Source organism: Cordyceps militaris (assembly GCF_000225605.1).
Source record: "Cordyceps militaris CM01 unplaced genomic scaffold CCM_S00001, whole genome shotgun sequence".
NCBI classification, from domain to species: domain Eukaryota; kingdom Fungi; phylum Ascomycota; class Sordariomycetes; order Hypocreales; family Cordycipitaceae; genus Cordyceps; species Cordyceps militaris.
Window position 1 is genome coordinate 2,764,230 of NW_006271969.1, and position 25,436 is coordinate 2,789,665.

The following is a 25,436-nucleotide window of genomic DNA, read 5'->3' on the forward strand; positions in this document are numbered from 1 at the left end:
GGACGTCCCGTCGAGAGGCTCACCGGGTCCGGGCACCAGGCCGTTGCTGTTGTAGAGGGTCGGGCCGTGGCCGCTGCTGTTGTGAAGCACGCGACGGGGGCGTCGCGCCGGCTGCTGTGCGGAGCGCCGACGGACGCTGGGCTTGTCGCCGTGCGCAAAGGCGGCGAGCTCGCGCTTCTTGTTGCGTCGCTTCTGGCTGGCCTTGTAGAGGGACTTGCTGCAGGCAATGACGACGATGATGAGAGAGGCCATGTTTGGAAAGTGGGAGATTCCGCGGTAGATAGATGGCGTGGGGGGAGTAGGGGGGCTGCGGACAAAAGGGAGAGCGGTCTATTTAACAGCAACGCCGAATACAATATGGCATGCTACAAGACGCGACGAGCAGCAAAGTCTAGTAGAACGGTGAAAAAAAGAGGAACAAACGCCCAAGTTACACAATTTAAAAAAAAAGGAGGGGGAGGCGGGAGGAAGAGGGGAAAGGGAATAAGAAGTCAACAACAGGGAACATGGACGTTGATAACGACATCCCTCATTACTCCGCAGGATTCCGCACGACATGCACACTACAACACTGCCAACGTAGAAAAGGGTCAGAAAGTGAGTAGAAAGTGAGTGCACCCCGTTTCTGGGCATTGGAATAGCTCCAAGAGCGCCACCAAGAGAGCCAACTAGTTACCCAACTAGTAAGAGCTGCCCCAAGGGAAGAAAAGTCCAGAAGGAAAAAGGAAACGGCAGCTGCTGATTTGCCAAGAAAATATCCCTCTGCTAAAACTGACCTGCAGGAATTAGTTGACTAGCCTGAGAGGCTGTGCCTTGACGTGTGTGTGGCTTGCAGTGACAGTGGAATGGCAGACAGAGGGGGGAGGAGGGGGAATCCCTATTATGGAAGGTCTGGAACTGGAACTGCATCTCGTAACACTATTGTAATTTATGGATAACCATCTGCTTCAGTGCCTAGTTCCGCCGACCAGCCTCGATGGCTGGGAATAGCCTTTACCCAAACCAACGTCGCAAAAAGGACGCATGACCGGAAAGGAAGGAAGTCCCATGCGACTTTTCCCTAGTTAGTAGTCTTTTGTTTGCTTCATTTGATTGAAATGCAGGAAATCATCTGCCATTACCCCATAGGTACACTTCATACAAACCGACGCGTCAATTATTTACCCACCTCCTCTCTGTTCCGCATCATTCACTCTTTCCCTTTTTTTTTTTCCAGCTAGTCAGGTCTCTCTAGCATGCCGTCCTGACGTCAGCCAAACATCATCTCCCCAGGATCTACCCACATACCCTGTTCCGAAGGTTTCCTCTTTTGCAACAGGCAGTGTCGTCCCCACGTCCGCTTCAGCGTCGCTGGCACGCCTGGTAGGTCCGGCACCCAAAAGATGCGCGCCAGCAGCGGCGTCATCTCCGCGTCCATGAAGCGCTCGCAGCTGACCGTGTCCCACCGCGACGTATCAGCGACAAAGTCGGGTTCGCGGGGCGGGGCCGCCCTGGCCGTGCGTGCCGGATACTGCGTGTCTACTAGGAATGAGCACATGCGTAGGTCCACGTACTTGCCCGGGTCCTCCTCGTTGCGGTCGTTGAGCCCATTGGTGGGCAGCCACGTCCCGCTCCAGAAGCCGAAGCCCGTCTCCGCCTCGGAAAACTCCCCCGGCAGCAGCCCGCGAAACTCGGACGGGATAAACTTGGCGTGCATGTCGCGCGGCAAAAAGTACGACGACGGGAACCGGTACCACTCCTTGCCGAAGCATACATTGTCGCTGTCGCCGCCCAGCCCAGGCTCCTCCGTGTCCCCCCAGAGTGGCCCGTACACCTTGAGCGGGGCCGAGTATGCTTCGTAGATGCCGTAGATGCGCGAGAGGCTGGCGTCGAGGGACAGAAACATGACAATGACGACGGCCAATAGCTTGAGTCGTGCCGGAATCATGCCAATGAGCGATTTCTTGCTGGCGTTGCCAAGCCCAGCCAGAATAATGTGCAACGACATGGCCGCGTTGAGTGCTAGGAAGGGGTATACTGGGTACATGAAGCGCTCTTCCTTGTGAGGCTGCAGCGTAAAGATGCCGAGCCACATGTAGAACGGCGCAACGAATACAATAGCGCGTAACCCAGTTTGGAAGCCGTGGCCAGACGGCGACACAACCTTCTGGACAATGAACAACGGTAATGCGAGCAGAGCCAGCACGAACCAAATGTTGTAGTTAAGCGCCAAATTTTTAAAGTAAAACGTCCACGGCTCGGTGCCGTACAAATCGGGACCGCCAGTTGATGAGAAGATGTTGTATCGGACAATGTTCCAGCTGACGACAGCCATCTTCTTGTAAAAAAAGAGGTTGATCAAAAAATCAAAAAACTACAAATGTTAGCTTCCTGTCTTGACTGCGGCTTGCATCGAATACACACCAGAAGAATCAAACCTGCGACTACCCCTCGAGCGACGCGGATGATGTAGTCAATCAAGGCGTCCTTGTCGCTGAAGAAGGCAAAGACGACCTCCTCCAGCATGTACGGCGCGCAGAGAGCGGCAGCAAACGGCCATCCAAGAATGCCACCAGCGGCGAACCAGAAGATGCCATACGAGGTTCGGAGGCCGCCACGCCAGTTCATAAACGAAGCCGCGCCGAGCATGCACATGTACATGGCGAAGCTCGAGGGCAAGTATGCGGCGGCGGCGTGAAAGTTGCCGGGGCTCGTTATGGTCGCAATCATGAAGAAGAGGCCGATGCGGGCGTTGAGAGTCGTGCTGGCAACCTGGTAGAGGATGACCTGGCAGATGGCACAGACTAGGGCGAGGACGTAGCGGACAAAGTAGAATTCGGCCACCTGCATCGGAGTGGTTAGCGAGGGCAAACCTCCCAGGACCGCGGGTCTCTTCGTACCTTGTTTGAACGCGGCAGCAGTCGGCGAAAGCTCCCGACGAGCGCATGAAGCGCAACATAGAGCCAGCTACGAATGGCATAGTCGGGCGAGTACTCCCACGTCTGCAGGCCGTATCCGTGTGATAGGTAGTGCGTCGGTTCCCAGTAGTTGAAGGTCTCGTCGCAGTCTTGGATGGGCGCAAAGGCGGCGGCGATGAGATTCGCCACAAGAAAGACGTAGAATGCCTTGATTGGTTCAATGGCGTATGCGCTGCGACGTCTGGTTGATGTGAAGGCGAAGGGTTGCCGCGCGTTAGCTGAAAGCTCGACCACAGATTCTCTGCTGCGCCAGTCCGCCGCTCGCCCCTTGGTCAACTCGGCAGAGACTTACTTCTTCTTCGCGTGTCCTGCGGCTGGATGCTCGAATTTCGGCTGAGGCGGCTCTTCCGCCTCGGTTTTTGACGCCATGGTTGTGTGATGGAGTCGGGGCGGGATGCTTGATGGTTCGAGCAAGGGAAGAAATCTGGCCAGCTTCACCTTCGTTGAGCTTGGGGATTGTCGTCATTGCTGGGAGACCCCCGCTAGGTGCTGGGGTACCCACCAGAGCTCCCGATCCGGGAATGCTGAACCGGAATTTCAAGGGATAATTATTTCAAGGAAGATCGAAAAGACAGAAGAGTTGCTCCAGTACATGTATTTCCTTTTTTTCTTTTCCGTTTATGCGATTGGCTACAGTCCGTAAAGTCTTCATCTACGTGAGGAACGGCACACTTAATACTGGGGCCTAAATAATTATCGGCCTACATCAAGGTAATTTAATACTGGTAACTGAGGGGGCCTCATCGCAGTAAAAATCATACGACAAAAATGTTCAATTGAGTACCAGCTCTCGATGAGTTAATAAAAAAAAAGCTTGTCAATTAAACCATATATCAAGAAGCAAGAGTTGTGGCATGTACCCAGTCACCTACAAGTTGTAAGTGACGCCCCCCAACGCCCCCAACGGTGTTCCATCTCCACCGCTTCCGCTTTCAGCTGGACCCGCTTACCGTTTTTTTTTTCTGCCATGATATCGCTATCTTATCACTAAAAAAAAGTTGGCACCAATTCTTCCCTCTGCAGATTGCCTCCTCCTTGGTAAACTACACGCCATATTCACACAACCATGTCAGGCTTCCAAATCCCTGGCCTGGGCCAAGCAAAGCCCAATGAGACACTGCCACCGCTGCCACCCGATCTGGCTGCTGCCGCCGCGAGCGCCGCTGGCCACGAAGACATCCCAGATGCGCCCGAGCAACAAACCACACAAGACACAATCACGCCAACATCCGCTCCCGAACCAGCTCCCGCCCCTGCTGGGTCTGATGCTGACGCCATGGTCATCGACGAGCAGCCGCCCGCCAGCCCACCGTCTCTGACGAGCGCTCTCGAGGCGGCTATTGGCGGCCTAGCCAGCGAGCCCGCCCAACCAGTGGCGGCGCAAGAGCAGTTCCAACAGCAAGCGGAACCGATCGAGCCACCGGTGGTTGAGCTGCAAAACGACGCCGGTGATAACCCCGAGTGGGAGATTGACTCCTCGCCGTACGCGTCCTCGTCCGAATCCAGCTCCGACTCTTCGTCCGACGACGACTCTGATAACGAAGGCTACGAGCTTCTGGGCGTCGAGGAGACGGCGCGCATGCTCATGGAGGCCGAAGCAGGTTCCGAAGATGAAGGTTCTGGGCCTGGCGGCGCTAAAGCGGGCAGCACTGCGCAGCTGCGCACCAAGAATGAACAGGCCGAGCCGGCCGTCACCCGCCCCGCCGTGACCATCACCGAGGCCATGCCGCTCGAGGAGCTCGGCGCCGTGGAGCACATGGTCGACACGACGGCGCTCGTCATGGGCATCACGCCCGGCGAGTACCAGGTCCTCGACACGGGCTCGGTGCTGTGCACCGCCGCGCGCGTCGTCGTCGGCGCCGTCGCCGAGACGATTGGCAAGGTCACTCGCCCCATGTACACGGTGCGCTTCAACAGCGCCGACGAAATGGCCGAGCTCGGCGTCGCCGTCGGCACCACCCTCTACTACACCCCCGCGCACGCCACGTTTGTCTTTACGCAGCCGCTCAAGGGCCTCAAGGGCTCCGACGCCAGCAACCTGTACGACGAAGAGGCCGGCGACGAGGAAATGGAGTTTTCCGACGACGAAAAGGAGGCCGAGCACAAGCGCGCCATTAAGCAGAAGAAGAAGGACAAGTGGAAGGCGAATAACCCCGAAAAGGCGGCGGCGGCGGCGGCGGCAGCAGCCCGCGCCAAGGACCACCCGCTCCGTCAGCAGCAAAATGTCGACGCCGGCCTCAACTACGACGAGGACGACGACGGCCCGTACAAGCCCCTCGCGCGACCCTCGTCGCTGGCCAGTGGGCCTGGCGCGTCGCAGTACGACCAGCCGTCGTCCTCCAGACGTGGTGGTGGCGCCGGTGGCCGACGCGGGGGCGATTCCCGCGGCCGGGGACGTGGCGGCAGTCGCGGCGGTCGGGGAGGGTATGCTCGCGGTGGCGGAGGCGGCAGCAGCAGAGACGGCTACTCGATGCCTCCCCAGGGCCTGCCACAGCAAACACACTACGCACAACCCCCGCCACCGCCGCAGGCACCTCAGCCCGCATTTGGTATGCAGTTTCCCGGCTGGCCGCCGGCTCCCGCGCCGGGTGCCGTGCCCCCACCGCCTCCTGGCTGGCCCGGCTCAGCTGCTGCTGCTGCTCCTCCCGCCGCGCCTGCACCGCCAGCGGTACCTGCTCAGCAGGGCGGATACAACCTGGACCCCGCCATGATAGCGGCCATCATGGGTCAACTCCAGGCGCAGGCCGCCAACAACGCGGGCGGCGCGGCATGGGGTGCCCAGCAGCAGCAACCACCGCCGGGCCCGGGCTGGTAGATGGCCATACGGAATACGCGGAACATGGAATATAGCGGCGCAACGGGCATTGGAACAACATGGCATTTTACAATTATTGGCATAGAATACAAGGTGTAAAGGCGTTGTACGGTTGAACAAGTCATTTTAGGTCATGATTGCAAGCGCACTTGGCTCGTTGAAGGATATTGCCAATTGGAAATAGAAAATGTGTTTAGTGCTTCATCTAATGCATATCCTGAAAACTAAAAAAGTATCACGCTACCGTATTTGCTGCAAAGTAAATGATGCTGTCCAACATGATTTACAGCTCAACCGAGCCAGAGCTGCTGTCCTTGTCAAAGTCGTGGGTGCCCAGCTCGTAGACCAAGCCAAGCGTCATCTTGGCGTGCTGCAGCATGTGGTCAAAGGACAGGTACTTGATCAGGTCCTCGGTGGAGTGGATGTGAGGGTCAGAGTCCTCAAACGCAGACTCGATAACAAACGCCGAGGGGTAGCCGGCCTTGGAGGCCGAGGCGTGGTCGGAGCAGGCGTAGCCGCACTTGGTCTCGACCCAGGGGATGTCGCAGTACTGCATTGTGTCAGTCACAATTCAAGTTCTAAGCTGAGAAAGGCATAAAATGTACCTCTTCAATGACGACCTTGATAAACTTGGTCAGGCCGGGGTCGACGAAGTCCATGATCACGCCGACACTCTCGGGCTTGCCCTTGTCGAGGGTGCCCTGGACATATCCCGTCATGTCCTGCTGGAGCATGGCCTTGACGACGCGACCGGCACGCTCGTACTCGCTAAAGATGGCCTGGCTGCCGAGCAAGCCGCCCTCCTCGGCGCTGTACCAGTGAAACTCGATTGTGTTTTGCGCCTTGCCGTCGACAATGTCCTGGGAGCGGAGCAGGTTGCGGAACGCCTCGAGAATGGTGACGGTGCCGCTGCCGTCGTCGTCGGCGCCGGGGGCGGCCATGAACGAGGGCAGCCAGAGGTTGATGGAGTCCTGGTGGGCGCCAATGACAATCGTGTTGTTGGTGCGGCCGGGGATGGTGGCAATGACCGAGTGCTGCTTCCAGGTGTGCGGGAAGCTCGCGGCGAAGACGGTCTCGTTGGCGCCGGCCTCCCGGATGATGCTGTTGACCTTTTCGAGGACCCAGTCCGAGGACTGCAGGCCGTAGTCGGATTTGTAGTATCGCGTGAAGAAGCTGGTGAACTTGTCCAGGTTCTTCTGCATCTCGCTCTTGGAGAGCGTCGTGGAGAGCTCGGCGACGGCCTTTTTCTGCGTCACCTTGGTAGGAAACTGGACGGTCGCTCTTGTTCCCGTCTTGGAGGCGCCGAGTTGGCGGTTCTCGGTAATGTCCATGAAGTTCTGGCCGTTCTAGAATCACACATGTTAGCTTCGGGGCCCCGTGTGAACTGGCCGTCTCCTGGGACGGCAGAAGCGATGGCGTACTCGGCGAAGCTCCCATTTATCCTCCTCCGTCACCCATTGCTGCTTGCCAGGCGCCGTCTCAACCAGGAAGGTCTGCTCGGGGTGAAGCACCACGTGCTCGTTCTCGTTGGGGGTACCCTTTTCGATGAACCGACCGGCGACGGCGGGCACGCAGGCGGCCAGGACAGAGGCCGTGGAAAACTTCATGGTTGCGGGTATGTAGTCGGATAGGCTGTAGGATGTGTTGTTGGGAGGAGATGGAACAAGAACAATGACGTGGGGAGCGAGTTGGGAGGCGTTGAGTTCCACTGGCAGCTGACGGGAGTGATGGGGCCTGGGTGCGGTAGCCTGGTGGCACCCGGGGTAGTGGGTAGCCTAGATAACAAGGTGGCAGCGCTATTCTAGACTAGTCATTCTGTTAATCGCCTTGTCTTATTTATTGCAGCTATCTGACTTGCTCTTGTTACCTTGGTTCCTGCCTCTCTCTTTTTGCAGATGTGTTCTCTGTTCTCTGTTCTCTGTTCAGTGATGGCCGGCACCGGGTCCTTGCATAGAGCTAAGCCCACTTGGGTCTAGTAGCTGCTTGCTTTGATCAGGTAGGCGCCAGCTATATTCATTTGGTGCACTATGAGCGCTATAAATAAGCACCTGCATCGCCGCAAACCTGGACTCAATAACGACTATAAATTCATATTTTGGAGACTCTTGAATCCGACACATAGGTTGCACAGGGATAGTTATATTGGACCAAATCTCCTATTCAGAGTAATTTGTAAAAAGAGTCGAGTTAGGTGCGTCTCAGTCCTTCCGTGCATTGAGCTATTCCGCGCATTGAGTTCTTCCATGCATTCAGCCATTGTGCCACTCAAAGCTTCACATCCGCATACTCCTCATCAATGACCGTCAGCGCGCCATATCCGCCCTTGTCCACGACCTCGTCGTCGACGACCATGGTGGCCAGAATCCTCGCCACCTCGGTGGTGCTGTAGTTGTTGCTGACCTTGTGGTGGCAGCACGGCGCCTCGAAGAAGCTCTCGCCCTTGGTCAGCACCTGCGTCTCCTCGTCGTTCATCTTGTTGATGACGCTGCCCTCGAGCACCAGCACCGACACCGACGCGCCCGCGTGCTTGTGCGGCGGCGTCGCCGAGTTGGGCGGAAACGTCACCAGGATGCCAATCGACGACTTGCCGGGGCAGTTGGGCAGCTTGTAGTGGTAGGCAACCTCGACCGACGGCAGGGGGCGGCTGTGGGACAGGAAACTAGTGGTTAGCCTTGCTTTTTTGTCTTTTTTTTTTCTTGGAAATCTTCTCAAATGCGCTCGAATCTGCGCCGAGAGGAGCATAAAAGAGAGCCAGATCGCCTCCGTCCAGGATGTGTGTACTGACCCGCGCTCGTACTTGGGAAGTTCGGGGATCGTGAAGACCATTTTGTGAGTAAAGCGAGAAGAAGCTGGCGTGTTTTTCTAGTGTTATGATGATGCTTTTTAGAGTGATTCGAAAAGAGTTTGATGTTCATCCCATCCGTCGTATTTATACAATGAGCTTCGGAGCGCCAGCTGGATGCCTTCCGCTCGCGGCCGCCGGGTGGGGCTCAACATCCGGTCGCCGAATACCCGCATACCCTATCGATACGAGATTCCCGCCCGCACACCCGACGCGCTGACCCGTTCGCGTCACAGTACGGCTATCATTCTCCGGAAACGGCAATTCAGTGTATTTTTACACAGGGACGCTTCTAGAAGATGACAATGACGTACTAGCCACGTTTTGTATAAAGGGACCTGCTGAGCGACCTGTGTCAAACTCAGTCTCCTGGCTTAAACTAACAAAAACGACATTCCTCAAAACTACCTTTATCATTTCACCATCTCTCACACCAACCTGCGTGCCAAAACCATCGTCTTGGCTATTCGTATTTCTCAACCAATTTTCGGCATGTCTGCTTATCCCTCAACAATGAAAGTGGTCCACCAGCCAGACCCCAACTCCATCAACCTGGTGCTCGAGGACGGCCCGCTTCCCACGCTCACACATGCCGAAGATTGCCTGATTCGCATCTACACCGCCTCACCCTGCCTCGGTGAGCTGCACTGGGAGGAGAAGTTTCCGTCCCTCTTCGAACCCGGCCGCGAGCGGGTCCCGTGCACCGAGGCCGCCGGCGTCATCGTCCAGGCACCGCCCCAACCCGACCATGACACCACGCCCAACGAGCGGGTCTTCAAGGCGGGCGACGAGGTCTTCTTTCGCCTGCAACCGGCCATGACGGGCAACCTCCGCGAGTACTCGATCGCCCGCACCTCGCAGATGGCGCACAAGCCCAGCAGCCTGAGCTGGGTCGATGCCGGCGCCACGCCCTTGAGCGCACTGACGGCCTGGCAGGGCGTCTTTGACCAGGGCCTCCTGGACCACCGCGGCGTGTTTGGTCACGCGGCCGCGCGCGAGAGCAATGCGCGCGTCTCCGTCCTCATAACAGGCGCGGGGGGCGTGGTCGGTTCGTGGGCGGTCCAGCTCGCGGCACTCGCGGGTGCAGGCGCCGTCGTGGCTTACACGGGAGGATCGTCTGCCGACCACGTCAAGCGCCTTGGCGCTACCGAGGTGATTGACTATCGAAAAAGTGATCTGGCGGAATGGGTGGCGCAGGATCCGGAGCGGCGATCCGTGGACGCCGTCTTGGACTGTGTGGGCGGCGCCACGCTGTCTTCCTGCTGGCACGTCGTCAAGGATGCTGGTGTTTTGATCAGCGTGGCGAGCGACCCTGGGCAAAACAAGCCCGCTGCAATGACAAAGACGCTCTCTGCTTCAAAGTGGTTCCTCGTGAAACCAAAGGGCAGCCAGCTCGCGCTTATTGCAACGCTAATGGAACAAGGCAAGTGCATGACGAAAGTGGATGGCGTCGTCGAATTTGAGGACTTTCAGGTTGCGTTTGACAAAGTAGAGAATAAGACTGCGAAGGGAAAGGTTGTCATTAAGGTAGCTAAATTTTAGCAGCAAGAATGATAATCTTCCAACTCCCATACCGATATTATTAACAAGGACGATCGAGTGATAAGAATAATGGGACAGGCAAAACAGCTACCGTAGTAGAGTCACTAGTAGCTACCTAGTTTGATCCGGTTCCTGAAGAAGCCACGCTTCCTTCTCGACCTCGCTGGAGTCTGCAAAGATATTTCCCGGAAAAGAAAGGACACCCTTAGACTGCTCTAGAGGATTTCGTATAATTCCCCAACTTACTATGTTGCCTCCACAGGCTCATACTTTCAAGTACTGGCTTTGTGGAGGTTCATCCCCGACAAAAGTTATACTTCAACTGGCGCCGTGACAGAGACGGTGGCGGGGCGTCTATGTCGTTTAAACCGAGGTCACTTGGGAAGTAAACATTCTTGAGACTAGAGAGACAGCTTCTTTCTGGCTGGACAATTCAAGTCAACGTGGCTAGTACAAAACTACACCACTACGCAGCTGGCTCAAACTTCCCTCCTTTGTAACCACCCAACCATTTCTCTGCTCTTGCTAGCACGCTCACTTGCTGCTATTTAAACTCTCGAATCTATATCATTAATCACCAATCACCCGAGACCCATCGACCCACATTCATCATGTCGCGTCTTGCCCGCGCTCTCGCTGCCGGAGCCGCCCTTCTCGCCCTGCTCGCCTCCCTAACCTCAGCCCTCACCATTCCCGAAGACCTCGTTGACGGCGTCTACGAGATTGACTGGTTGCGCGGAAGCGAGGGCACAATCGCCTCGTGGAGCTACTTTGAAATGCCTCACGACGTGGAGTTCACCGCGGTCAAGTTCAACGGCAAAGTGCCGCTGCCCGTCAAAGACAAGGCCGTCGGCTGCCTCCTCAAGGACCGCCGCCTCGACAGCGTCACGCTGACCGATTTCACCCGACGCGACGATCAGGACAAGGCCATGAAGATGCTCGAAAACTGGTGCGAGTCGACCGCCTTTATCCAAAAGTGCGCCATCGTATTTGCCCTCTACAACGACATGCTCTGGTACGTCTGCAACTGGGACACCAGCTACCAGCTCCGGTCCGTGCAGCAGCGCTGCTCCCGGCTCGAGCTCCAAGACGCCCGCAAGCGCATGGACGCAAAGTGCGGCCGGGACAAGCGCAGCGAGGTGACGATTGGTGCGTGGACAAAGACGTATGGCAGGAGTCACCGCTTTGGTGATATCTGCGAGGGAAAGGAAACCTGGACTTGAGGAAGGGTGTCATGGCCCGTTGACACTGGTGAGAAGCGCTACCCGCAGCGTGCTTTCTTTGAGGGTACAGTGCAACCAGCCATCGTACTGCCGGGGAGCAAACCGTCGGAAGTGCCAAAGCAGCAAGATACGGATGGTCATGAAAGAATGGATTACCTTTCAAAAGGCAGTATACCGAAATGTATAGTACTAGGACTTGGGGACAATGAGCTTTGTGTTTTCTTTGTGTATGTGAGCCGCGCATCGACAAAGCAGATCTACCCGTAGCCCTTCTGAAAGGCCCTTCCTTTCAGATCGATGTAACAAAGACGCTAGCCGGGTCCTGTCGAGATGGACAGAGGTATCTGGCATGTATAAATGAATACGCCTCTTCTAATGCGATTCTCAAGATTTTTATGTCAAGTTAGAACAAGACAGTTTCACACCTGTACCAACCGAATTGAAGGCCTCCATTAGCCGAATTCAAGACAACCGTCAACTCCAACGCCACGCAACAAAACTCGCAAACACACACACACACACACACAATGTCACCAAAAAACAATCCAAGACGGAATGGCACACGCATGGCGCTGCGTCAGACTCGGATGCGCTCCAGGCTCTCGGGCGCGGCGCCGCTCATGTCGGGCCTCGACGACAAAGGCCGACCGAGAGAGCGACTACCCAAGGACCCCGAGACTTTAACGTTTGACCAGGTAATCCAGAGGCTGCGCCGAACCAAAATGAATCTGCGGCGGCGACCTCCTGTGGCGCCGAAGGAGAGGTCGAGTCGGCGCGGAGGCACTCTCCGCTCCGCCACAAGAGCACAAAGAGTCGCCAGATGGCGCGGATACAATTCTCGATGCTCAGCAGAGAATGTTTTCGCGAGTTTGTATCGCAGCACCATGGCGTCCGAGGGCTGGGGCAGCGTGGAGGGCAACACGGGCAGACGCAGGCTCCCTCGCGACATTCTGCTAAGCATGCTCCCAAGACTGCATACAGACTTTTAGATAGTAGAGGGAAGATGGAGTTCGCATAGCCAGTTTTCAATGCATCATAGATTCCTGTGTCATCGCGTCGTCGAAATCGTCTTCTTTTTGCATCCGTCGAGGTTTACAGTCCCATGTCATCATCGCTGCCGTCGTCGTCAGCCCCCGCGCCGCCACGCTCCTCCTCCTCCTCCTCTCTGCGCGTCATCTCCGCGCTCGCGCCGAGTTTCCTGACGCCCTCGACGACGGCGGTCAGGAAGCCCCTGCTCTCCGCGAGCTCCATGGCGCCGATGCCGCGCAAGCTCATGACGGCGTCGATGCCGGCGTCGAGCTGGGCCGTGCTGGCGCGCATCTTGGAGCCGCGCACCTCCTGCAGGTCGCGCAGCAGCAGACGGACCTCGGACGCGGCGGGCACGTCGTCGGCGGCGTGCGTGAGCAGCATCTCGGCGAGCTCGTACCAGTGGTACGGGAGGGCGCCCGACGGCGCGTCGGCCGTGCAGGACGGCAGGAACGGCGGCGACAGCACCGTCTCGTCGGCGTCGTCGCGGCTGTTGATGCGGCGGGCGTTGCCGCGCCCGTCAGCGCGGACCGGCGGCGGCGGCGGCGGCGCCCAGCCCTTGGGGTCGATGGTGGTCTCCTGCTGGAGCACGTCGCGCAGGGACGCCGGGTGCAGCCAGGCCGGGGCCACAATGTTGGCGCGGCGCTGCTTCTTCAGCACAATGGCGAGCCACAGCGGAATGTTGCTTCGTCTCGGCGGCCGGAGAGCCGGTGTAGGGCCCTGTTTGCAACACAGTGGTTAGCATGCCTGCAGTCGCGAGGTTCGACGAGGAGACGCGCGTGGTCGCAACGCGGTTGCACGTACTGCGAGAAGCTCAATGCTGTCCAGCCGTTGCCGCGGAACGACTGTGACGAGCTCCATTTCACATAGGAAGGCAACCTCACTGGGAACCAGGCCGCTGGGCAACGGAAGAGCCATGTTGGCAGCAACGACGTGTGATGTTGAAGTTGGGACGGCGGGGTTTGATCTGCTTTGACGCCAAAAAAATGCCCCTCTTGTCATGAGCCGCGACCAAGTGGGCATCGACATGAGCTTACCTCTTACACGCAAACAATGAAACTAAAGTTACTTTTTTTCAAAGTAATATGCCGATTATAGCTCTTCGATACATAAATACAGTTGTTCTTTACGCTATCTAGAAATAACGAAGCTTAATCTTAACCTTATACATCATGCATGTTACTGCCAGAAGTCCCGTACTCTCGCAGCTGAACAACCACGACGAATACAGCAATATATTTTGAAGTTCTGAAAATTTAATCAATAGCTTCTTAGACAGTTAATTCATCAACTCTACCATCCAAAATCAATTGGTGCTGCGCATTGCTATCTGGCCGTAGCCGTATCCATCCTTGTCCCATCTCTTCCAAAGCCTCCGATAAAAAAGCGAGACGCCCAATTTCCTGTTCTACTAATACCAAATTTGACCTTTTAACACATGAGATCATTCATCCAGATTGCCGAAATACCATCATCCCCTGGCCAAGTCATGGAGTCATAGCCTTCGAGCTGGCCATATCCCGTCGAGGTCTCATATTGGCTGGCCGCAACAGTCTCCTCCAGGTACTCTGCACACAACGTATCGCACTGACTCTTCCAGTATGTCGCGCCACCCGTTCTCAACTGGAGAACAATACACCCCAGTAGATTCGGGAGTTCTTTGCGAACGCTGCCGGAGCTTGCGGCGGCAACCCCAATGGGGAGCAGCAGCTGGAGCTCGTTGAGCATACGCTGACCGCAAAGGAGGTGCGCCTCGGCCGCTTCTCGGTCACCATTGAGGGATTCAAAGACGGCAAAAAGCATCGAACAGAGAATTGCGGCGCGAGTACCGCCGCATATTTCGCTAGAGTCCCGCATCTGCTTGAGTGCGGTGCCGTAATGCGCCAGCGCAAGGCTATACTGGTCGTTTCCGGAGCCGGGCGGTTCGCAGAGGGGGGAAACCCTCTGCTTGCAACCAATCAAGATATGTACCGCCATGTTTGCGTAGTGTACTGCGAGGTTCTCGTTTACTAGACGGGGCACCGTGTCCGTCCAAAAGGCAGCATCAAGAATGCCAATCTCGTCAACGGTGTTGATAGCAGTCGTAGGGAGTATATCAGTCATCAACGAACTTCCCACACTGCTACCGTCACTACTCGACATGGCATACTGCCCTTGAAAATATCCAGGGGGCTGGTAGGCGTGAGGATGCGGTGGTGTAGCCGGCTCAGCACCAGCAACCGAAGGGGCGACGGCGCTTTCGCTCGGGCTGGAGATGGGGGAATTCTTTTGGTCACACATAGCGGCAATTGGTTTCGATTGCGTTTCAGTCTCGGAGCAAGTAACTATTGTGCGCGGAGCATTGGACCTGCTCCAGGGAGGGTCATAGCCGCCGCACACGCCCGACCACTTGAGACAGCGGTCGCAGCTGGGCTTTACCTCGTCACATTTGACGTGGCGCTTCCTGTCACTGGTTAATTTTTTTCAAGTAGCAACTTTACAACCCAATTAAAAGCTGAGACTCACTTGCCTACCACAGTGTTAGCAGACTTTACATGTGACGGAAGAGCTGGACTGCCACTTACACGAAATGCACCCTGTACGGACCTTGGGGTATTTGGCTCTCCGATGCCTTGGGCGCTCTAAAACGGGAAAACTTGTCATGAGAAGTCCGTGAAAGTGTTTACTGAGCATAGTTAGTCATGTGTGGGTTGGGCTGTCGGACCAGGCCAGCTATTTACCTGGGGACAACTCCAGTCGGAAGACAAAGTCGTTGTTTCTCGGCCGAAGCCATCTAGAACGACAGCTGAATTGATAAAAGAATATTCAAATTTTACTTTGAGTACTTCTTCGTAGAAATATATGCCTTTCCGTTCCAGTTGAGGCTTGCACAAGCGTCATGATTTGTGCAAGTTGCGAGAAGGGCAGAAGGCTACAGTGATATATATGTCTTCAGCCGCTCTACCTATGGGGGTCGGAACCAGGTATTCGCAGGCCCCGAAGTCCGAAAATACCGTACTGTGCAGTCTAGACTGGTAGAGGCAGAGCCGAGGATAACAGTCGCTAGGACAGAAAGGTGGTACTCAGAAAGAAGCCCAGAAGCTGTGGCACGTTGCAACCTAGTAGAGCGGTGACACTAAAGGTCTGAGTCACTATCTGAGCGATGGGATGGGACGAAAGAGGAAACAAAATCGGACGGAGTCAGATGTGACCGCTGCAACCTTTCACGACACCCCGCCGGTAGACGTGGTGAGATGGAGGGTAGGTCACTTCTCGCCCGAGTCCTTGGCAGGAATCGATTTGGTTCGGTTATGTCTCCGACATTACGTCCCCCTCCTCATCGGGAGAGGGTGTGCAATGCCGTCACAGTATGACGGAAACAAGAGAGCATACGGCTTCATGGCTGCCACTCAAGGGGTCTCGGGGTGTTGGCGGTCAGTATTTCGGCCGCCCCGAAGAGTGGAACATGGGTTTCAAAGGGTTCTTGTGTGAGTACTCGGCAGTCGCTAGATTCCGTCGTGCTCAATACCCCACGTCGTACGCCCCGTCAAGGTCAGACGAGACGGGAACAAGGCTGCATCAGCCCTATGACATGGCGAGCCACCGGGTCGGGTCGGTTGCTTGGTGGCCAATGCCCGCCCCAACGGCAGATCAAACTCGCGAGATTTCATCACCCAGCTCTAAGGAGAGTTGGGGGGCTAGACTCCTCGCCGATGAAACTAATAAACAATCGTGCCTAGTCCAAGGTTGCGTGTGTAGCCGCGCTGCCTCCGCATCCATCGGCGAGAGTATTTTGGTTTAGTGCTTCGGTTTCAATACTTTGTCCAAACTTGTTTCGCGGTGACGAGATATTCTTCGCCAATCATAGAGGCACAGGTAATGTAGTGTAAGCACGTTGCGTGGGGAAGTTTCGGTGTAGCACTGTCGTCTGCATGTAGAGTACGGGGAAGCAGCCGTGTGCAGACTAGCCCGATTACAGTGTCAACTTTCGCTCCAGCTCGTCAATCGCGGATTGGAATTGGCAGAGACGCAAAAGCCATCGCAATTCTCGATACTCTCACTCTACTGTCTCACCGTCTCAGAGACGAGGCAGATAGGGAAGCGAGAGTCACGACATTGGTTGGAAAGAAGCCGAGCTAGACTGGGGGTGAGCGACAGACAGAGGCCACGGGACTCACTCGCCTGTGCCCATGGCCCCAAGAAGAGAAATAAGAATAAAGTTTTTGAGCGAATCGAGACTCAACATTTGAGCTGATGAGATGATCCTTGCTATGATCAACTCTTGGTGGTGTGGTGGATTCCGTCCCCCGGCTAGGTGGGTTCAGATCGGCTGGAGGTCCGTCGAGCGCCGACGCCGATGGGTTCGATGGGTTCTCGGGGCAGAGTGGGGAATTATAATATACAACATGTCATTCGATCGAATCATACAGTGCAGGGCTGTCTGAAATCCGATAAGGCGGCCGGGAGTTACCATAGTTGGTCATTGGAGAAGCTTGAACATCTGCCCGGGCGACGATTATGCTGCAGCTAGTCCGCCTCCATAAGGCTGGCGCCGAGAAAAACGCCTCGATAAAGCTGCCTAAATCTAGACATCAATGGACCAAGCAATTTTACAATAGGGTCGCCGTCGAGGTATCGTCTCATTGACCTCTTCTCACGCCCTCTTTGCGACTCTCAACCACTTCGAAGCCTCGGCACTGCTGGCTGGCTCACTCTCACGCACCACCTGAAGGGAGAATAACGAGAATAGCAGACGAAATTGGGAAATATTTCCGTTCAAATCAATTTTACCCAAGTCCTCAATTTCTCACAAGTCCAGCTAAGTCTATCAAGACGCCATCCCTTTCTGTGAGTTAGCCTCGTACTCCTTGGAGTGCAGACTCCGTGTAAGTCACTCTTCGTTGGGTGCCATACTACTCGGTGCCCGCGGGCAGGGAGACGTCTACCGAGTAAGCGCGGTCAAGTCCTGTTACAAAAAGGAGAAGATAATATGTCCCCAGTATAAGCTTATTCGTCTAGTTCCTGGTTTATTTAGACTATAGATCAGCTTGATTCATCCTGAAAGGAACTGGCACCTACACCGTCGCCATACTGCTTCGAGCTCGCCGCGGTGGACCTCCATGTTTTCGGAGGGCGTCCTGGGACGAAACTATTTTACACGGCAGCTTGGCCGGCAATCCATCGCCAGGCAGATTGGCTATATGCTGGTTTGACTTGTTTTAAAAACGACAACGCTTCATCGCAACTAATGAGACGTTGTGGCACAAGTGAGGGTGAGGATAAGTTGAGCCAATGCCAGAACTGAGAGGGGTTGCGTACAGGGGGTACAACTGGACGCACAAGTTTGCTCAAATTTGAGAGGTACGGTTAGATATTTGGCTCATCTTCTAGTCAACCAGTAAAAAAAAGTATCCTTCGCAGTTCCTTCCCAAAGGTCACTGGCGAGCGTCATGGGCCAAGAAGGCTAAGGCCAACTCCCCCACAAGGCGCGCCCTGCTCTTGTTGTAACAAGCCCTCCTCGTCGAATAATCAATCTTCCAACCCAAGAATCATCTCTGCCCAATTTTCTTCCATTTTCCAGTATTTCTTCTTCATCCGAAATTTGCAGCCGATCCCTCTTACCGGCTGCGCACCAGCTTCCCCCTCCATCATGACATCACCCCTCCCCGGCGCTCACGACCCCTCCGTCGTCCTCGCCGTCGCCGACCGCGACGAGCAGCGGCAGGCGTGGCACGCCTCCCACCCGTCCTGGGGGGGCGGCCTCACGCTCGACCAGTACTGCGCGCGCGAGGAGGACCTCTTGACCACGGCGCTCGCCCGCGACGGCGGCCTGACGCCGTGGATCCTGACCGACGCCGCCTCCGGTCCGCGCCGCATCCTGTCGAGCTGCGAGACCCTGCGGAAGCGCGCCGTCGTCGCCCGCCCCGACGGCACCCTCACGGATGTCACGGCGCACGGCGTGGCCAGCGTCTTTACGGAGCCGGCGTGCCGCTCCCGCGGCTACGCCGGGCGCATGATGGCGCTGCTGGGCGAGGAGCTCGCCCGCCGGGAACAGACGGACCCCGGCGCCGCCGCCTTTTCGGTGCTCTTCTCCGACATTGGGCCGACATTCTACGCCAACCACCAGTGGATGCCCGTCGGCAACACGCACCTCGAGTTTCCCGTCGCCGCCGAGCCGCCCTCCTCCACGGTACCACCCGCGCACATCACCGAGCTCGGCGACGGGCACCTCGCGGCGCTGGCCGCGCGCGACGAGCAGCTCCTCCGCGCGCAGCTAGGCACGCCCTTCGCCGACAGCAGCAGCACCACGGTGCGCGCGGCCATCCTGCCGGATCTCGCGACGCTGCGGTGGCAGTATCGCCGCGAGGACCACATGCTGCGGCACTTTCTCGGCCGCGCGCCCCGCGTCCGCGGCGCGCTGTACACGCCGCCGCCAGGCGGGAGTGAGCGCCGCGTCTGGGGTCTGTGGGCGCGCTCGCGGTACGGCGGTGGCGCCGACGGCGACCCGGTCGTGACGGTGCTGCACTTTTTGCGGCTCGTCGTCGAGGACGAGGCCGCCACCGCGGACGAGGCGCTCGCGGAGGCCCTGGCGGGCATCATGGCAGTGGCGCGGCGCGAGGCGGCTGAGGCGAGCTGTCGGCGCATCGAGATGTGGAATCCGTCAGAACGAGTGCGGGCTGCGTTTAGGGACAGGTTGCCGCAGCTCGAGGGCAAGGTCGTCGAGCGCGACACGAGCAACCTCGCCAGCTTGCGTTGGTTTGGCGCCGGCTCTGTCGACAATGTCGAATGGGTAGCCAATGAAAGGTTTGAGTGGTGTTAAATGGCTATACGTTGCATACACGGGCTAAAAGACTGCACGTCACCCGTGGTAGATAGATTTGCACCACTTCATTCTCCGCAAAGCGTCATGTCTCATCAATTCGTATATTTTTTTTTCCGCACTCTATCATGACCATCAAGTCTAATGCCGGCAAAGAAAGGATTAATTAAGCAAACGCCGCCAGTACATGTGCAAGTTGCTTATGCCCACATCGTCTCCGATATACCCCACATCCATCATACTGCCAAATCCAAACACCTGTTTCCTAGTTTCTCTTGTTCGAGCTGCGGCCCTCGCAGTTTAGTAGCTACGGCCAAACATGGTCCACTTGTCCGCCTTGTTCTTGCAGTCGGGGTTCAAGCACTCGGTTTCGCCGGCAACGATACCCTCGGGCTGCTCAAAGGGAATGCAGAGCGACTTCATTCCCATGGTTGGGGCCTTCTGTCCCTCAGGAACATCGGGCTGCTCATCCACGCGAGTGGTAAGGTCCTTAATTCGGTCCTCGCACTTGCCATTGCCGCAGAAGGGGATGAGGACAACATTCTTGTTGTCAAGGGCGGGGAGAACCTCGTCCCAGTTGGTGATCTTGAGACGGTGCTCGCGGAATGCTGTCTCAGCCTTGTTGTACATATCCTTCTGGATGGTCTCGAGAAGTTCAGGGATCTTGGCGGTGAGCTCATCTAAAGCAACGGTACCCTTACCGCCAGTATCACGGCGAGCAAACGATACAACCTTGTTGGCGGCATCTTTGGGGCCAAACTCAATACGCAGAGGGACACCCTTCAGCTCCCAGTCGTTAAACTTCCAGGCGGGAGTGTAGCCGTCACGGAAATCGACATGGACGCGGACACCAGCCTTCTTGAGAGTGTGCTCAATATCAAGGACCTGTTCATCGTGCTGCTTGCGAGCTTCGGGGGTCGTGCTCTTTGTAATACCGACGGGAATGATGACTGCCTGGAGCTTAGCAATTCGGGGAGGGAGTACGAGACCCTTGTTGTCGCCATGGACCATGACCATGACGCCGATCACGCGAGTGGACAGGCCCCAAGAGTTCTGCCATACATACATCTTCTCTCCCTTGTTGACGGGGTCCTCAACAGTGATATCAAACATCTTGCTGAAGTTTTGGCCGAGGCAGTGGGAGGTGCCACCCTGGATACCACGGCCGTTGGAGGGGATGTAACCTTCAACAGTAGTGGTGTAGTACCCACCAGCAAACTTTTCGTTTTCGGTCTTGCGGCCCTTGACAACGGGGACAGCGAGAAGCTCCTCGTAGACTCCAGCATAGAAATCGAGGATCTGGAGAACCTCAACACCAGCAAGCTCCTCACTCAAGTGCGCTGTGTGACCCTCTTGCCACAAGAATTCGCGAGTACGCAGGAAAGGAGTTGTCTGCTTGGCCTCCCATCGTACAACAGAGTTCCATTGGTTCAGTCGCAGGGGAAGATCGCGGTGGCTTCGGATCCATTTGGCGTAGTAAGGGTACATGACAGCTTCGGAGGTGGGACGAACAGCGACAGGGACCTCGAGATCCTTATCACCACTGCGCGCACACATGTTAGTATGCCAGTATGAATCGCACCCTGTAATTGAATTGGAAATTTGTGCTTACGCCTTTGTGACCCAGGCCAGCTCAGGAGCAAAACCTTCAACGTGATCCTTTTCCTTTTCGAGAGACTTGGCGGAAAGGAACATGGGGAAGCTGGCCTCCTCAACGCCGAGATTCTCAATGCGTTCCTGGAACCATTTGCGAATGGTGCTCCAAATATACATGGAGATGGGGCGCAGAACAAAGAAGCCCGAAATTTCCTGGTAGTACTCGACCATTTCGGCCTTGAGAACAACTTCCTGATACCATAGTGGAAAGTTGTCGGCCTTGTTCACGGTAATACCGATGATATCGTCCGTCTTCTTGCCGCCAACGACGGGGACATTGGTCTGCTTGGCGGCGTTCTTAGCAGCCTTTGCAGCCTTGTCGGCCGCCATCTTGGCCTGCTTCTCAGCCTTCTTCAAGGCGCTCTTGGATTGCTCGGCGACATCTTCCATTGTGGCGGGATCGAGGCAAACGGGACAGTTGGTGGAGCTTCAGGGACTGTTAGAGCGCTTCGGTAGGAGGGCGGGATACTTGAAAGTGCTGACAGCTTGTTTAATTCCTTGTTCCACTTGTAAACTCGCCCAAGTTTATACCAACTAGAAGGCGAGGAGGCTTCTGTGTCGTTTGAGTCACTGCGAGAATGCGAGACAAAGAGGAGGGTGACAGGATTCGTTCGGGGTGTGACCACGAGAGTCCGAGCTATTCTTTTTGGTGGTGGGGAGACCCTGCCCCGCGCCCAGCGCCTGAAGATACCTAGGAGGGGCAGGCAGGCAATTTTCAGATTAGGGCAGGCCTGGCCAATCAGCAAAAGGCGGGTGGTCGAGCCGCAGTAGCCAACTGCTCAATGGGTGGCGCCGAAGTTTGCGTCGAGGCCCAAACGCTTTACAGCGGCCACAGTGGAATGAGTCTAGGCCGCTGGGCATCGAGAGCGACTGCGGCGCGCCAGTGCCAGCGGTGCCAGCGGGCACAAACCACGCTGAAGCATGCTGAACCACACAACCTCACACCCCCACACAATAACTCATAACTTTACCCGGAACTGGAACAATCTCTCCTTCCGAAGCTACCAACACCCACCTCCCCCAAAAAAAAGCTTCGAGGGGCAGATGGTCCACTGTGGAAGCTCGTGGTAAATTATAGCGTCGCGCAGGCAGAAACTCGATTCCAGCAATCACCACCACAAACCTCTCTTTCTGCCAATCGCCCGCGCCGTCTCGCATCGCTGCAGAAATGGCGTCCATGTTTGAACAGCCAGGGAACGGCACTCTGTTTCTCGGTGGCCAGAAGATTTCCGGCTCCGATATTCGTGATCAAAATGGTACGTCGTTGACTCCTCGCCGCCGCCATCCCACCACAACTGCTAATTCGCCTACCTTACCTGCCAGTGCTGGCCACGCAAGCCATTGCAAATGTTGTCAAGAGCTCCTTTGGCCCTAGCGGCCTCGACAAGATGATGGTCGACGACATTGGTGTAAGCTTATTTTTGCTTTGGCGCACCTCCCCTGCCCCTCGCCGTTTTACTCACCGTAAACTAGGACGTCACCGTCACCAACGACGGCGCCACCATCCTCCAGCTCCTCGACGTCGAAGACCCGGCCGGCAAGATCCTCGTCGACCTCGCTCAGCAGCAAGACAGGGAAGTCGGTGATGGCACAACCTCAGTCGTCCTCATCGCCGCCGAGCTCCTCCGTCGCGGCAACGAGCTCATGAAGAACCGCATACACCCCACCACCATCATTACTGGCTACCGCCTTGCTCTCCGCGAAGCCGTCAAGTACCTCCAGGACAATATAAGCATCAAGGTTGAGAATCTCGGCCGCGACTCCCTCATCAACATTGCCAAGACTTCCATGTCAAGCAAAATCATTGGCGCCGACTCCGACTTCTTCGCCAACATGGTTGTCGACGCCATTACTGCCGTCAAGACAACCAACTATAAGAATGAAGTCAAGTACCCAGTCAAGGCCGTCAACATCCTCAAGGCCCACGGCAAGGGCGTCCTCGAGTCCGTCCTCATCAAGGGTTACGCCCTCAACTGTACTGTCGCCTCCCAGGCCATGCCCACCAATATCCAGGACGCCAAGATTGCTATTTTGGACATGAACTTGCAAAAAGAGCGCATGAAGATGGGTGTTCAGATTACTGTCGACGACCCTCAGCAACTGGAGCAAATCCGTGCTCGCGAGTCTGGCATGGTTCTAGAGCGAGTTGACATGATCCTCAAGGCTGGCGCCAATGTCATCCTCACTACCAAGGGCATTGACGATCTGGTACTGAAGCTATTTATCGAGAGAGGCGCCATGGGTGTCCGTCGCTGCAAAAAGGAGGATCTGAGACGCATCGCCAAGGCAACCGGTGGCACCTTGCTAAGCACCCTTTCCGATCTTAACGGTGACGAGAAGTTTGACCCCTCGTACCTCGGCCATGCCGACTCTATCGCCCAGGAACGCATATCCGACGACGAGTGCATCATTCTTCGCGGACCCAAGAACCATTCCGCCGCCTCATTCATTCTGCGCGGTCCCAACGACTACACGCTCGACGAGATGGAGCGTTCCATTCACGACTCTCTCTGTGCTGTGAAGCGTACTCTTGAAAGCGGCAGCATTGTCCCCGGTGGTGGTGCGGTCGAGACCGCCCTTCACATTTACCTGGAAGAGTTCGCTGGTACCGTCGGCTCGCGCGAGCAGCTTGCCATTGGCGAATTCGCCCAATCCCTCCTAGTCATTCCCAAGACGCTGGCCGTCAACGCTGCCAAGGATTCCTCAGAGCTCGTTGCGCAGCTCCGCTCAAGACACGCGCTGTCCCAGCGCATCCAGGAGGGTGAAGCCAACGAAGACGAGAAGACGGTCGCCCGCAAGAAGGGTTACAAGAACTATGGTCTCGATCTTACGCGCGGCAAGGTCGTAGATGAGCTCAAGCTTGGCGTTTTGGAGCCTAGCATGAGCAAGGTTCGCCAGCTAAAGAGTGCCGTTGAGGCATGCATCTCCATCATGCGTATTGATACCCTCATCAAGTTGGACCCTGAGCCGCCCAAGGATGATGGCCATGGCCACTAAGAAAGATTTGAGATGAAGTGAAGGGGAAAAAAGTGAAATACAAGTGAAAAAATCACCATATATGTAATTAGAGTAGATGGGTGGGAACATTACAAATGCAAAAGGTTCACACAAAAGCGCAAGAAGTATAAAGAGGGATTGCACTTCCTTGCGTACAGGATAGACGAAGGGATGAAAAGAAACGAAAAGCTGACCATATTACTAATACATCGTCGTTCTTGCGCCAATATATGTAACTCAGAACAATGTCTTGGACGGTCACATGCATTTCCCAGAAGATCGCGGGGTGCAGCGTCTTGCTTCACAAGACGTTGCGTGCACGCCGAGTAATCAGTATCGTGTAAATGCATCTTGTAACAAAAGAAAATTAATTTCATGGGAAACTTTGAATTTATACAATGTTCGCCTGTAGCAGTTCCCCCACGTCTAATAAAGGCAAAAAAGAAGGGATCAACGAGGTACCCATGCCCGTGATCTTGGGAGGATTATCCTCGCCCTGTTCTTTCGTCCTCCCTCTGTGCGTCTTTCCATCACTCCCAATAAAAAAACACCAGCCGCTTTCTAATGCCTCCTTTCTCGTTTCGGAAAAAAACTTCAACAACGGAACAAAAGAACACCCCGTTCATATTCTTACAACGCAAAATTTGGCGTATTGTGTATGTATGTGTTTGTTTTTTTGGCGAATGTTGTTCTTCTTGTCAGATGCTGAGGGTTCGTTAACCGATGATGAGCTTGTCCTCCTCGGGGAATTCGTAGGCGGGAATCTCGAGGTTGAGGGGCGCGGGGCCTCGTCTTATACGGCCGGAGATGTCGTAGTGGGAGCCGTGGCAGGGGCAGAACCAGCCACCATAGTCGCCGGCCTCGCCAATGGGGACACAACCCAGATGGGTGCAGACACCTATTCACACTGTTAGTCGTCTGTCACGGATATCGGGGGCCAGTGAGGAGCAGGGCGTCGATTGGCCAAACGTACCCAGCATGACAAGCCACTCGGGCTTCTGGACACGGTCGTCGTCGGACTGGGGGTCGCGGAGGGAGGAGATCTCGACCTTGTTGGCCTCGGCAATCTCTTCGGCGGTGCGGTGGCGGATGAAGACGGGCTTACCACGCCACTTGATGATGACCTGTCCGGGTGGGAGAAGGCTCGGTTAGCATGCGCGGACGGGAGGATCGGGTCGCGGCGATGCGAGGAGATTGCTTACGTTCTTGCCCTCCGGGATGGTGCTGAGGTCAACCTCGACCTTGGCCATGGCCAAAACGTCGGCAGAGGCGGACATGTTGATAAGGAACTCTGTAAATAACAGCCGGCGTCAGCGACTCCTGCTCCAATTTTAGGTGTTCCTGGTTTAATCATGCTGGGGGGCGCATCCTGTAGCCATTGGCGGCCAATTGGCTCGGGTATTTATCGCACGTCAGGTGTAGCGCATCCCCAGCAGGTGTCGTCGGCGTAAATCGATGGAAATTCCTTACCTTGAACCGTGCTCTTGGCGCCCGCGGCCGTCAGGGCACCCATGGCACCGACCATGAAGTACGAGAACAGCTTCTGGTTGCCCTCGGGCTTGGCCGACATGTACTTTCC

The 25,436-nt window shown here is 56.0% G+C and overlaps 13 protein-coding genes across 13 annotated transcripts; 6 read left to right on the forward strand and 7 right to left on the reverse strand.

Annotated features, from left to right (window-relative positions):
• Positions 1-1,249: 1,249 nt before the first annotated feature.
• On the reverse strand, positions 1,250-3,326 carry CCM_00885 (alpha-1,2-mannosyltransferase (Alg9); the record flags this gene model as incomplete). Its single annotated transcript, XM_006666044.1, has 4 exons — positions 1,250-2,353; positions 2,404-2,823; positions 2,880-3,138; positions 3,250-3,326. 4 exons carry the CDS (start codon positions 3,324-3,326, stop codon positions 1,250-1,252), a joined length of 1,860 nt encoding a protein of 619 aa, XP_006666107.1.
• Positions 3,327-4,023: 697 nt separating this feature from the next.
• Positions 4,024-5,772, forward strand: CCM_00886 (snoRNP assembly factor Naf1, putative; the record flags this gene model as incomplete). Its single annotated transcript, XM_006666045.1, has 1 exon — positions 4,024-5,772. The coding sequence occupies one exon, from the start codon at positions 4,024-4,026 to the stop codon at positions 5,770-5,772; it is 1,749 nt and encodes a 582-aa protein (XP_006666108.1).
• A 283-nt stretch (positions 5,773-6,055) lies between these two features.
• CCM_00887 (LAP2 like protein) lies at positions 6,056-7,379 on the reverse strand (the record flags this gene model as incomplete). The annotated part of the gene is made up of 3 exons (XM_006666046.1): positions 6,056-6,322; positions 6,378-7,118; positions 7,194-7,379. The coding sequence occupies 3 exons, from the start codon at positions 7,377-7,379 to the stop codon at positions 6,056-6,058; spliced, it is 1,194 nt and encodes a 397-aa protein (XP_006666109.1).
• Positions 7,380-8,037: 658 nt separating this feature from the next.
• On the reverse strand, positions 8,038-8,598 carry CCM_00888 (cupin domain protein; the record flags this gene model as incomplete). The annotated part of the gene is made up of 1 exon (XM_006666047.1): positions 8,038-8,598. The coding sequence occupies one exon, from the start codon at positions 8,596-8,598 to the stop codon at positions 8,038-8,040; it is 561 nt and encodes a 186-aa protein (XP_006666110.1).
• Positions 8,599-9,127: 529 nt separating this feature from the next.
• CCM_00889 (zinc-binding oxidoreductase, putative) lies at positions 9,128-10,156 on the forward strand (the record flags this gene model as incomplete). The annotated part of the gene is made up of 1 exon (XM_006666048.1): positions 9,128-10,156. The coding sequence occupies one exon, from the start codon at positions 9,128-9,130 to the stop codon at positions 10,154-10,156; it is 1,029 nt and encodes a 342-aa protein (XP_006666111.1).
• Positions 10,157-10,767: 611 nt separating this feature from the next.
• CCM_00890 (uncharacterized protein) lies at positions 10,768-11,379 on the forward strand (the record flags this gene model as incomplete). Its single annotated transcript, XM_006666049.1, has 1 exon — positions 10,768-11,379. One exon carries the CDS (start codon positions 10,768-10,770, stop codon positions 11,377-11,379), a length of 612 nt encoding a protein of 203 aa, XP_006666112.1.
• Positions 11,380-11,906: 527 nt separating this feature from the next.
• Positions 11,907-12,368, forward strand: CCM_00891 (uncharacterized protein; the record flags this gene model as incomplete). The annotated part of the gene is made up of 1 exon (XM_006666050.1): positions 11,907-12,368. One exon carries the CDS (start codon positions 11,907-11,909, stop codon positions 12,366-12,368), a length of 462 nt encoding a protein of 153 aa, XP_006666113.1.
• A 103-nt stretch (positions 12,369-12,471) lies between these two features.
• CCM_00892 (DNA replication complex GINS protein (Psf2), putative) lies at positions 12,472-13,323 on the reverse strand (the record flags this gene model as incomplete). The annotated part of the gene is made up of 2 exons (XM_006666051.1): positions 12,472-13,125; positions 13,210-13,323. The coding sequence occupies 2 exons, from the start codon at positions 13,321-13,323 to the stop codon at positions 12,472-12,474; spliced, it is 768 nt and encodes a 255-aa protein (XP_006666114.1).
• A 513-nt stretch (positions 13,324-13,836) lies between these two features.
• Positions 13,837-15,785, reverse strand: CCM_00893 (uncharacterized protein; the record flags this gene model as incomplete). The annotated part of the gene is made up of 4 exons (XM_006666052.1): positions 13,837-14,848; positions 15,321-15,349; positions 15,404-15,416; positions 15,778-15,785. The coding sequence occupies 4 exons, from the start codon at positions 15,783-15,785 to the stop codon at positions 13,837-13,839; spliced, it is 1,062 nt and encodes a 353-aa protein (XP_006666115.1).
• A 2,249-nt stretch (positions 15,786-18,034) lies between these two features.
• Positions 18,035-19,204, forward strand: CCM_00894 (GNAT family acetyltransferase, putative; the record flags this gene model as incomplete). Its single annotated transcript, XM_006666053.1, has 1 exon — positions 18,035-19,204. The coding sequence occupies one exon, from the start codon at positions 18,035-18,037 to the stop codon at positions 19,202-19,204; it is 1,170 nt and encodes a 389-aa protein (XP_006666116.1).
• Positions 19,205-19,504: 300 nt separating this feature from the next.
• On the reverse strand, positions 19,505-21,250 carry CCM_00895 (prolyl-tRNA synthetase; the record flags this gene model as incomplete). The annotated part of the gene is made up of 2 exons (XM_006666054.1): positions 19,505-20,747; positions 20,817-21,250. The coding sequence occupies 2 exons, from the start codon at positions 21,248-21,250 to the stop codon at positions 19,505-19,507; spliced, it is 1,677 nt and encodes a 558-aa protein (XP_006666117.1).
• Positions 21,251-22,028: 778 nt separating this feature from the next.
• Positions 22,029-23,857, forward strand: CCM_00896 (T-complex protein 1 subunit alpha; the record flags this gene model as incomplete). Its single annotated transcript, XM_006666055.1, has 3 exons — positions 22,029-22,116; positions 22,184-22,269; positions 22,334-23,857. The coding sequence occupies 3 exons, from the start codon at positions 22,029-22,031 to the stop codon at positions 23,855-23,857; spliced, it is 1,698 nt and encodes a 565-aa protein (XP_006666118.1).
• A 716-nt stretch (positions 23,858-24,573) lies between these two features.
• CCM_00897 (cytochrome c reductase iron-sulfur subunit) lies at positions 24,574-25,134 on the reverse strand (the record flags this gene model as incomplete). The annotated part of the gene is made up of 3 exons (XM_006666056.1): positions 24,574-24,755; positions 24,831-24,981; positions 25,060-25,134. The coding sequence occupies 3 exons, from the start codon at positions 25,132-25,134 to the stop codon at positions 24,574-24,576; spliced, it is 408 nt and encodes a 135-aa protein (XP_006666119.1).
• Positions 25,135-25,436: the final 302 nt, after the last annotated feature.